The 12,153-nt window shown below is 41.6% G+C and overlaps 1 protein-coding gene across 2 annotated transcripts in view; it reads left to right on the top strand.

Moving 5' to 3' along the window:
• The window catches only part of c6.2 (complement component 6, duplicate 2), a 31,155-nt gene extending 21,133 nt beyond the window's left edge, over positions 1-10,022 (top strand). For both annotated transcript variants that reach the window (XM_026174462.1, XM_026174461.1), the window contains 16 exons: positions 267-423; positions 1,127-1,271; positions 1,350-1,491; positions 2,026-2,164; positions 3,677-3,874; positions 4,187-4,430; positions 5,100-5,222; positions 5,330-5,496; positions 5,583-5,808; positions 6,460-6,628; positions 6,804-6,915; positions 7,006-7,138; positions 7,379-7,573; positions 8,531-8,618; positions 8,808-9,052; positions 9,137-10,022. In XM_026174462.1, the coding sequence (XP_026030247.1) occupies positions 267-423; positions 1,127-1,271; positions 1,350-1,491; positions 2,026-2,164; positions 3,677-3,874; positions 4,187-4,430; positions 5,100-5,222; positions 5,330-5,496; positions 5,583-5,808; positions 6,460-6,628; positions 6,804-6,915; positions 7,006-7,138; positions 7,379-7,573; positions 8,531-8,618; positions 8,808-9,052; positions 9,137-9,315 (2,662 nt within the window). In that variant the 3' untranslated portion in view covers positions 9,316-10,022. The remainder of the gene's footprint in view (positions 1-266; positions 424-1,126; positions 1,272-1,349; positions 1,492-2,025; positions 2,165-3,676; positions 3,875-4,186; positions 4,431-5,099; positions 5,223-5,329; positions 5,497-5,582; positions 5,809-6,459; positions 6,629-6,803; positions 6,916-7,005; positions 7,139-7,378; positions 7,574-8,530; positions 8,619-8,807; positions 9,053-9,136) is intronic.
• Positions 10,023-12,153: the final 2,131 nt, after the last annotated feature.

The raw sequence follows: 12,153 nt of genomic DNA, 5'->3' as shown, positions 1-12,153 counted from the left end.
TATCACAAACAGGTGGGACACTCTACAGAGTGCACATGTAATGCCTATTTAATCAAAACAGATAAAATGGCATGCAGAAGTGTCCTTTTTAGGATTTCTTTCAGAAGTTTTGCTTTTTCTTTTGTTTGCTGTTAAAGCCAAAGTAATTGTGCAACACTGTAAATCAAAAATGAATCCCTTTCCTCTCCCATTTTCAACTGCTGTAGAGAAATGCACATGATGCCAGCAGATGCTGCATGTAAAAGGATTTCATGCTTTTTTGACAGGCAGTTTCGGCATGATGAATATTTCTGGAAGAGCAGCTGCTTTCAGTTATGTCAGCAATACGACAGCAGAGCTTGCAACCAGCACGCCTGTCCAATCAACTGCCTGCTCACTGATTTTGGGCCGTGGTCCGACTGCTCGCCCTGTGCCAAGAAACAGGCAAGGAACTCGCAGTCACGGTGTAAAACAGTGACTCTCATCTTAACTCTACATTTTCTCCACACATTTCTAAACGGCCACATTATTGTCCTTGGATTAAATGGACAAAAAAAATGAACGACCAAAATAAGACGGTGTTTTTGAAAGCTCTGAAAAATACAAATAAAGGGTTTTATCTTTAAGAAAAAGCCTTTCATCTAAGAAAATATTAGGTCTACATAAGATTGAGTAACATAGATGAACATTTTTACCAAATAATAAACATAAAAAGAGTTGAATATATATAAAATAGATTTGATCAGCATTTGGGTCATACTGAGGGCTTTAGGTAACCAAATAGTTGGTTACTGGCTAAAGGGTGACTCCATATAATATCAAATATAATATTTATCCATCTGTTACTGTTACAGTATGTAGAGCTATCACTGCTGCTACATCACTGCTTGTAATAATCATGATCATTGTCATAAAAATATACCTCTATTTGTAATGGCATACTAAGGAGGAGTAATGCTATATAAATGATGAAATGAGCACTTGCCAATGCCTTACTAAGACCTTGATATTGTTTAATAGTGTGATATTTTTATAAAGTGCTGATTTGAGATTGGAGGAACAAATTAGTTTATAATGGAGGAAACTTAAAATCTAATATAATATAACCAGAATGATCACCGGCCTCATTCTCATGTCACTGGCACAGTTTCGGACCCGGTCTGTCGAGAGGCCGGCTCAGTTCGGTGGATCCGACTGCAGCCCCGAGCTGACAGAGGAGAGGCAATGCTATCCATCCACAGAGTGCAGGATAGAGTCTGTCAACTGCAGGGACAACTTCAAGTGTGATAACGGTTAGTGGTATATTAACATAAATGATATCTACATAATTGCTTCACAGTAAAAGAAATAGCTTCACATTCTTCCTGCAGGGCGCTGCATTAACTCGACACTGACGTGCAACAGACAGAACGACTGCGGGGATAACTCCGATGAGAGGGACTGTGGCGAGTTCACTGTTGTGTGTCCTGTAGAGAAGAGAGTGGCTCCAGGGTCTGACCTGGTGGGGAACGGGTAAGCTAAAGGTCAAAAGGTCACAGCTGAGATCCTGACTCATGTCAGTCCTCTTGCATTCCTCCCTCCTGTGTTCATATATTATGTTCCTCCTCCTCAGTGGTCCAGTCATATTTCTACTTGTAAACAGATAATCACCGTTTTGTTTTGTTTGAGGCTGATATCAAGCTTTGAAAGCAATTCAAATAGGAAAACAAAGCATCTGACGACTTGAAATTTTTGGTTTGTGCATAAATATAGAAGCATAATATTTTAAAAATATCACAGATAAAAAAATCCTTGAAAATTAAATGTTTAAATCTTCACGATAATAGTGAATATCATAAAAACATTTATAAACACAAAACTCTGACATAAAAATGCAGAAAATGCTTTCAGTACTTTTTATTACACTTTATTCCAGTTTATTTATTCAGAAATTTCAATATAAGCCAATAATGACATCGGCCTGTGGATGTACTTTTAGACTTTAAAATGGACTTTTTTCTTACAAGCGAATGAGATTTGACTTTCCCCCGATTTGTGTTCGTGAAGGTTTGATGTTCTCGCCCAGGAACCGAGGGGAGCAGTGCTGGACAACATGTTCATGGGAGGAACCTGCGTCATTGAGAGGCCTCCAAGCACATTACTCTACCACCGAGTTCCTTACAACTTTAAAACTTTGAAGATCAAGGTAGGTCTTGGTATTGGAGTCTTGCATTCATATGGAGCTGTTGTCACTTCCAGGTAAATAATCAGCAGTGACAGTCTTTACAAAGTCATTTTACTCGTGTCACTAAAGTGGTTGCAATAGAGTCAAATCCTACCCAACTGGCACTTAATGCAAACCAGCAGCAGCCTGATCAAGCTAACACATGCACTGCCAGGTGCATCGAGCAGCCACCTTAAGACATTAACAGTATTTTCAATGTAATCTTTAAAAAGTGGAAAAGCTGAAGTGTTCCCAGCAACTTCCACACTTGTTAGCACCTAAGGAAGCTCACATTGAGTTGTACACAACACTGCTTGACATACGTTTATATAAACTGCTTGTGCAGCACAATGTCATGATGTGACGAACGACCATTGAGCAGCAAGGCTACAATCACTGCAGCAGACACACGAGTTAATGGAGCCTGTTCTTTTATTTTTATTGATCAAAGCTTGACTTTACTAAGCTTAACCCGGCAGTTCTGTGGAGCATTAGTGATGTATACCAGCAGCCCTGTCTAGGTAATTGGTAGCCCTTTATAACGTGCTGCTGATGAGCCACACTTTTCTCAAAACCTTCAGGGGTTTTTCCACATTCCAAAAAGGCAGATAAGCCACACAACCATTTGTGCACATTTATAATTAAAGCTTTCAAACAAAAGTATCCATAATAAGTACATTTGTGTTAAAACCGAATAACCCTAGAAATCCCAAATGACACCTAAAACCCCCAAGCGACTCTCCAACCAAACTTCCCACTTGAGCTCTACCAGAACCTTTAAATAGTGTTCAAACCCCCGGGGACACATTTGCTCAAACACATTGTAGAAGGCAAAAGAGAGAACAGGCGCGTGATCGCTACACCACAAATCCACTTACACTAAGATCTATATTCATAATAATTGCGCAAATGCATTACCCACACTTTTCTAAACTACATAATAATCAACTACATTTGTGACAAGTACTGTCTCTTTAACTTACAGTATCTGTCCACCGTACGCCAAGTAGCCACTCGAGTGCAGAATCACACAAATCATTAAAATGTTCAATAAATATATTTATAAGTATATATTTAAGATCTCTAATGTGTACGTATGTTTCTTGATGTGCGAATGGTTTCCTAAAGTGCAGAGTGCTAACTAAAATGCAAATTTCCCCGAAAAGGCATCTGCTAATCTCTAAAATAAAAATCTAAATTATTCTAGACAAATAACGAAACGCCTCTTTATTACATGTGGACATTAGAAATGATGTACAGTATTTTTTATTGGTACTTATTAAAAAGCACTTTTTGTTTAAACACTGTGTGAAACATTCAATCAAACCACTGCTGTGCTCAGCCCAACAAAACATAACAAAATGTGTTTTAAATGGAAAGGATGGTGCATTGAACGCCCTGCTATGTTACCCAAGAGTTGAACCGGTGCACCGCCTGTTTTATATGGCAGGGTTTGAAAAGTCCCAGGTAACAGATGTAGTTGTGGTTGTTTAGGTTGGAGAGCCAGAGGACTTCAACACTGAGCCTCAGCCGCTGCACGCCGAGTCCATCGATTTGAAGACCTCCCAAACGACGCCTGGCAGCAGCACGCAATCTCAAGGCTTGTTTTTCTTCCCGATCTTTTTCTTCAGTGCATCGTCTAAGTCGCACTCCGATTCTAAAAGTGAAGCTTTTGAAGCTTCAAAGAAGAAGGTGAGTCCAGAAAACTGTGGGATGCACTCACAAGTTTGACATGATGTAGTTTTGAGAAACCCAGATTCACATTATGCTTTCCCTCATTTTCTAATCATAGATGTAATGTTAGAAGGAGAAAGAAAAGAAAAGGAAAGAAAAGAAAAGACACGATGTTTACATTGTATAAAAAATGACCGCATTAGTAGGATCTGAAACACAGTCCCCACAAAGATAAATAGGTCAACATGTGTGCAGGAACACATATTTCTTTTTTATCTGTATTTTTCCCCTTATGATCTTCTTATTTATTTATTGGATGTTCTTCTGTAGGACTCCAAGTTTATCAGAGTGAACCAAGTCCTTCCTGTGTCAACATTCAAGATTCGGGACCCGGGGGACCTCGTCCTGTCACAGCCCTTCTTACAGTTCCTCCACGCCCTTCCTCTCGACTACAACTACGCACTCTACAGGGAAATCTTTCAGCGCTTCGGGACACACTACTACAGCTCAGGGACATTGGGAGGCCACTATGATCTGCTGTACCAGTACAGCAGAGAGGAGCTCAAGAGTTCAGGTACAACAGCACAGCCTGGTGGAAAAAATGGAAAATGCAGCACTGGGCACATACAGTAAACTGAAAAATTAATTAAACACTAAAAACTGGAAAGAAAAAAAATGAAGGAAACACTCAAATACCACAGTACAACACAAAGTCAGTTAAGCTTCAGGGATATCAGGTCTGTCCAATTAGAAAGCATAAAGCACTGTGAGGGCATTTCACCGGCTTCAGTGCAAATGAAATTAACAGCAAGTGCACTAGAGGAGCAACAATGAGACATGACATGTCACACAGCCAGAGTTTGACACAATGACTTCCACGTGGTTATTTGTGAATTTTTCTGACCAGTCTGTCAGAAACATCCTTCGGTGGCTCCTGTGCTCACAGCCCAGCACCGTGCCTCTTGACTGGCATTTGCCAGAGAACACCACAAATATTTTCGAGCAAGTCTAATTTTTTTTTGTACATCTGGTTAAACGAGGCTGAGTAACCATTCCTCCAGTTTTACCTCGCTTTCATCCTGACCTTTTTCTTTATATTCTCAACATATAGGGGAATGGTAGAAATACGCTTTGACCTGTTCACTCCTCAGAAACAACACGTTGTTGTCTACAACATAAAACACACAACAGCTTGTTTTGATTTCCTGCATTTCTGCATTTCTTGCTCTTTTTCTCTCTGTAGGTGTAACTGAGGAGAGCGCGATAGACTGCCTGGGCCGAGAGACCACCTGGACTATCATCCTCTACACAGAACACAGGCGTGAAAACCGATGCTCTAACAACCGGATGACTCAGAAATATGAAGGTAACAATAATACTATATTTCTGCCTCACTGCCTCAATAGAGAGCATTGATTTCGTTTCTACCGTGTTATCTTCTTCACTCTTTCCCTGCACATTTCTTTTGTCCAGGCTCATATGTTCAGGCATCGGAGAGGTCTTTCTCCATGGTGAAAGGAGGTCGAGCTAGAGAGGCAGCAGCTCTGGCCTGGGAGAGGCAGGGCGCCACTCCGGATAAAATATCCTTCAAGAACTGGGCAAAGTCTGTCCTCGAAAACCCTGCTGTCGTCGATTACAAGGTTAACTGTAGTATTCTTTCCTCAAGCATCACAGAAATAACCATCTACAAAAAATCTTGCACTTACATCTGAGTCGGCGTGTCCAGCTGCTTCCTCTCATAGATCTGGTTCATGGAATTCCTTGCGCTTCCACAAAGAGGAGGCACCTGAGGAAGGCCCTGCAGCAGTACATGCAGGAGTTTGATCCCTGCAAGTGCGCTCCCTGTCCCAACAACGCCAGGCCTGTTCTGTCCGGCACAGAGTGCAAGTGCGTTTGCCAGACTGGCACCTATGGAGCCAACTGTGAAATACGGGCTCCTGATTACACTTCAGGTATATCTGGTGCTCACCAGGTCTAGTTATAAAAACACTGTTGCTGTGTGATGTGGAAATACTTTGAATTTAAAGTGTCCTTAGTGAAATAGCATTGATATAACAGTGGGTTATTTCACAGTGTTCATTAAAGTGAAAGCCTGGGGGAAGGAACTGCCTCTGTGGCGGCTGGTCTTGATAAACAGTGCTCTGTAGCGTTTGCCTAAAGGCAGCAGTTTAAACAATTTGGGAAGATCTGCAGACTTGATTGTCCGTTGCAGTCTGGCTCTGTCCTGATGTATGGCGAAATGAAGCTTGTAGGCTAAAGCGCTTCGAGAGGTCAGTGAGACTAGAAAAGCACTGTTTGACCGGCAGTCCAACATGAAAAGATCCTGATCAGTGACGGAGCTGAAAATGAGGATTTTTTGTTGTTTCTGGTTTTTATTTGTAGACCGAGTTCTGCTAGTCAGTCACATTTTTTTTATTTGATTAAATCTAGAATATCTATTCTAATATGCCCCTCATTTTCTTAGGATCAACTTCTTATTTTGAACTTTGAATAATACTTCAGGAACTGCTAGCGAGTCTCAAAACCTTGAAGCAAACACAGATTCTAATCAGGTTTTACTAACATTCACACTGGAAACATTATCTGCTTTGCTACATCCACAGAGGCGGTGGATGGTTTGTGGAGCTGCTGGGGGTCGTGGAGCAGCTGTGGAGCCTCCATGAAGAGACATCGGACGAGGCGGTGCAATAACCCCGCCCCTCTCAAAGGAGGACAGCCCTGCAGTGGCCCAGACAGACAGGAGGAGGCCTGTCACATCTCCATCTTCACAAAGTACTGTTTTTATTTTATATTTCAGTATAAGGAAAAGTTCTGTCAACCTTATATCTTCGCTGCTTTTACCCTGACACATGGACATGAGGATACACTGCTGCTCCTGTACAACAGCTGATTGTTTATTTTGACTATTCAGAATTACTGGACGATCTGATTTGTGTCTCTCGTTCAGACAGGAGACCTGTGACAATGATGACGACTTCACGATAGGCTGGAGGGACGAGCTGCCACCTGGTGTGCAGGGATGTCTGCGGCCAAAGAGCCCTGAGAACAGCTTCCTCCGCGTAAAACCAGACACACAAGCTGAAATGCGTCAGATTATGACATGTGCTTTATATAGACGCTCATATCTGCATTACATTATTTTGTGACAGAAAGCGAAGCAGTATTATACCTTTGGTGAGGACGAGGAGTTTGAGTGTGTCACTGGGTTTGATCTCGACGGTTTTCAGTACATCAACTGCCTTCCTGATGGAAGCTGGAGTCAAATAAGTGGGAGATGCATCAGTAAGTCTGTTTTCCCATTAAACCAGTCCACAGTTATCTTAGTGGTTTGCTATAATAGTCCTTAACGCACAAAAAAATGACAAACTGCTTAAGGATTGTGTGTGTGAATGTGTGTGTGAATGGATGTGTAAAGCGCTTTGGGGTAATTAGGGACTAGTACAGCGCTATACAAATACAGGCCATTTATCATTTACCAAAGATTAGCTGCGCCTGACGTCTATGTGATCCTGTAACCTTTAGGGAAGATTTGCCTTCCCCCTGACATCCCTGATGACACAAGTCTGTCTCCCAGCAAAGACGAGTACAGAGTGGGTGAAGTGGTGCGTTTGAACTGCAATGAGGCGGGACTGCAGCCGCTGCCGCGAGGTTTCTACAAGTGTGGTAACAGTCTCACCTGGGAGCCCCCAATACCTGCTGAACTGCGCTGCACTAATGGTACACTACACTGCTGGAGAAAACGGGGACCCTACTGGTCAAATTCTGATTTCTGACCTGCACTTTTCATTCATGTGTATTATTCATTAGATAAACCTCTGATTGGTTGGAGATACTCACCGGTCAGTGAGAGCAGGTGGTGATGGTTTTAATGAATAAAATGACATACACAGTTCTGAAGCTTTAGCTATTTGACAAGATTTCATTAAAAAACAAAACAAGTTCCAGTAAGCGGCCTTTAAAAGTAAAAAAATCGTATCTGATTTGAAGTTTGGCAGAGGTTCCATTCAAGATCAGCTGCTCAGTTTTGTGCACCCACAGTGAAAAACCTCCTTTGCAGTTTTTACATTTTCCAAAGCCACCCAGTCAGATAGATTGGAAACTTTGGCAGGACATTCCCAAATGGTCAGAAGATTGAGCCAAAAACTGATTTTCGGTATTTGTCAAAATCTGATTGTCAAACATATCTCTCATGAATTATATCAAGACATTTTGAGCCAGAAAGAACATGCCAAACACAAGGTAGAAGTTGTAATGAGTTTTTGGCAAAGTGAATTTTATTTAGCTATCCTTTATTTATCGATGTATGGAGGCTCGTTGAAAACATTGAAGTAATTCCAGGCAATTATCTACAAACCGCCGCAGCGCTGGTGGACATCTGGTCGTTTCCCAGAGGAGAACCGTGAACAACAAATTGGCTAAATTTAAAGATTTTGGATTTTTGTGGACCTGTTCTCAAAACTTTTTATCTCAGATTTCAAATGAGAACCACATGTGTAAATGAGCAGTTTTGTTAAAAATTTGGCATATTTACATCAAAATTTTTACACCTTGATCTTTTTTGTTTTTACTTCTGAGTAGTTTAATCTGCTATAAATGATCATATCCATTAACCTGCTGACATAGTTTCTGTGGACAATACTTAGTTTATGCTGTTTCTGTATGTGCTGTGTGTAGAGGAACCATTTGTTCCTGATGTTCAGTGTGGTCCAGGACAGGTACTGCGAAACTCTCGCTGTGTCTGTGTCCCACGGGAGAGCTGCCTGTAAGTATTTACGAATGAACTGGTCACATTTGAATGGATTTTTCCATATAATGTATGCACTTTTACTTTTACAACAATCCTCTTTGAATGTTTGAAATGTGATTGACAGCCCTGTGTGTGTGTGTGTGTGTGTGTGTGTGTGTGTGTGTGTGTGTGTGTGTGTGTGTGTGTGTGTGTGTGTGTGTGTAGTTCACAGCCGGAGAATCTCTGCATCCTGAACATAGACCTCGGCGTCACAGTGTCAATGTCGCTCTGCTCCTTCCAAGCTGGTCGTTGCCACGGTGACCCGCTGTTCTTCGTCAGCAAAGCTGCGTGCGACGCGGGCACTTTGGACAAATTGGAGTGGGCCATGTTTAGGGCCAACATGTCCTCTAAGAGCTCTGTTCAGGAGCCTTGTGAACTTGACACTTGCTATGAGTGGGAGATCTGCTCTGGTGAGTTTCACCTCACAAGACCTTTAGCCTAACAGTATGAAGCACAAATAACTGACCTAATGTTAACTCACGTCTGTCCCGCAGTGTTTAAGAAATGTGAGTGCAGAGCTGCTCGGGAGTGCCCCAGAGTGAAACAGCACACGTTCTGCATAAAGCTGACCCGGCTCCAGAGGACTCGCAGCATGGACCTTTGCTCTATGGCCGCGCTTAAATGCTCAAAGTACGAGTTTGAAATTCTCAATGAAGGCCAATGTGAGTTGTGATGACGCTTTTAAAGCTTTTCTGCTGCATTATACTCAGCAGCACCTAACACTGAATGTTGTGTTTAAAACTGCATTCAGCACATATAGTTTTAGACCTCGTTGAGCACCACAAACATCAATTTAAAGACATAATAAACAACAACATGGTGTGAACTTTGACATAAAAAAATGATTTTCAAAAAAGAAAGAAATATTACACAGTTACAACTTTTATATCTGGTAAAAGTAAAAAATGAAACTCCATTTCCAGGAAATGTTTATGAGGTTAAGAGGTGCTTTTAAGACTTGCATCATCATAACTTCCTGGTTGAAAAATATCTGCTTCTTCAGTTTACACATTGAGTGAACATGCCTGTGAGCACAAAATTTGGGGGAAAGTTAACAACCTCTCCCAAAGGGGAGCAATAGACTAGGCTGAATTGCAGGTTAGAGTGAAAAACCACGGCGAGCTTCGCTGAGCTCACCTTTACTTTGTTCTGAGTTGCTGTAATGGCCTCTGAGTTGCATGCCTCTCATTAGCCTATGAATATCAATAGCCTCACTTTAGTGATACTCTATAATGAATGAAGCAGTTTAAAAAAATCTGACTTATGTGTGAAGGAGGAAGAAAGCAGCAGCAGTCTGTCAGTCAAATCTAATTCCAGGTATTTTTATCCTTGCTAAATGTGCTTCACGTGCAAAAATAAAAACATAAAATTGTAACTTTGTTTTCATTTTCTCCTGCACTACTTTCTCATCCCTTGCCTTTTTTACACTGCAAATTAATGTGACTATATCAAATGGCAGCAACTCCATGCACTTAGGCAGTTTGACATGCTGAGGTATCAGAATAACTCTCAAAATCAGTAAAGATGCCGAATTAAGTGACATGCAAGGATTTATAGAGAATAATAAAAAAAAATAGAAAATGGTTAAATAAATTTAAAAAATGACTTGATGATGTCAGAGATCAGAGGAGAATGGCCAGACTATTTTGAACTGAGAGGTAGTAACAATAACTCAAATAACTGTTCACTGCAACGAATGTATGCACAAGACGATGTCTGCATGCACAACATGTCCAGCCTTGAATGAGCAGCAGAAGACCACACCAGGTACCACTCCTGTCAGGTAAGAACAGGAAACTGAGGCTACAGTTCCACCAAAATTAGACAATAAAAGAAAAAACACAGCCTGATCTTATGAGTCTTGATTTCTGCTGAGACATTTGGATGGCTGGGTCAGAATTATGTGTAATGGCTCCACCAACAGCAAAAATAAGTCCTTAGATTGTATGATACAGTAACAAAAACGTTTTATTAACTTTCCGTATGTAACTAAAACAAGCAATTAGATTAAAACATTTGTGTGTACAGTGGGGCAAAAAAGTATTTAGTCAGCCACCGATTGTGCAAGTTCCCCCACTTAAAATGATGACAGAGGTCAGTAATTTGCACCAGAGGTACACTTCAACTGTGAGAGACAGAATGTGAAAAAAAAAAAATCCATGAATTCACATGGTAGGATTTGTAAAGAATTTATTCGTAAATTAGGGTGGAAAATAAGTATTTGGTCACCTCAAACAAGGAAAATCTCTGGCTCTCACAGACCTGTAACGTCTTCTGTAAGAAGCTTTTCTGTCCCCCACTCGTTACCTGTATGAATGGCACCTGTTTGAACTCATCATCTGTATAAAAGACACCTGTCCACAGCCTCAAACAGTCAGACTCCAAACTCCGCCATGGCCAAGACCAAAGAGCTTTCGAAGGACACCAGGAAAAGTATTGTAGACCTGCACCAGACTGGGAAGAGTGAATCTACAATAGGCAAGCAGCTTGGTGTGAAAAAATCAACTGTGGGAGCAATCATCAGAAAATGGAAGACATACAAGACCACTGATAATCTCCCTCGATCTGGGGCTCCACGCAAGATCTCATCCCGTGGGGTCAAAATGATCATGAGAACGTTGAGCAAAGATCCCAGTACCACACGGGGGGACCTGGTGAATGACCTGCAGAGAGCTGGGACCAAAGTAACAAAGGTCACCATCAGTAACACACTACAACGGCAGGGAATCAAATCCCGCAGTGTCAGACGTGTTCCGCTGCTGAAGCCAGTGCATGTCCAGGCCCGTCTGAAGTTTGCCAGAGAGCACATGGATGATACAGCAGAGGATTGGGAGAATGTCATGTGGTCAGATGAAACCAAAGTAGAACTTTTTGGTATAAACTCAACTCGTCGTGTTTGGAGGAAGAAGAATACTGAGTTGCATCCCAAGAACACCATACCTACTGTGAAGCATGGGGGTGGAAACATCATGCTATGGGGCTGTTTTTCTGCCAAGGGGACAGGACGACTGATCCGTGTTAAGGACAGAATGAATGGGGCCATGTATCGTGAGATTTTGAGCCAAAACCTCCTTCCATCAGTGAGAACTTTGAAGATGAAACGAGGCTGGGTCTTCCAACATGACAATGATCCAAAACACACCGCCCGGGCAACAAAGGAGTGGCTCCGTAAGAAGCATTTGAAAGTCCTGGAGTGGCCTAGCCAGTCTCCAGACCTCAACCCCATAGAAAATCTGTGGCGGGAGTTGAAAGTCCGTGTTGCTCGGCGACAGCCCCAAAACATCACTGCTCTCGAGAAGATCTGCATGTAGGAATGGGCCAAAATACCAGCTACTGTGTGTGCAAACCTGGTAAAGACCTATAGTAAACGTTTGACCTCTGTTATTGCCAACAAAGGTTATGTTACAAAGTATTGAGTTGTATTTTTGTTATTGACCAAATACTTATTTTCCACCCTGATTTACGAATAAATTCTTTACAAATCCTACCATGTGGATTCATGGATTTTTTT

This window comes from Astatotilapia calliptera, chromosome 7, assembly GCF_900246225.1.
Source record: "Astatotilapia calliptera chromosome 7, fAstCal1.2, whole genome shotgun sequence".
Lineage (NCBI taxonomy): Eukaryota > Metazoa > Chordata > Actinopteri > Cichliformes > Cichlidae > Astatotilapia > Astatotilapia calliptera.
This window is presented reverse-complemented; position numbering and strand designations above follow the sequence as displayed.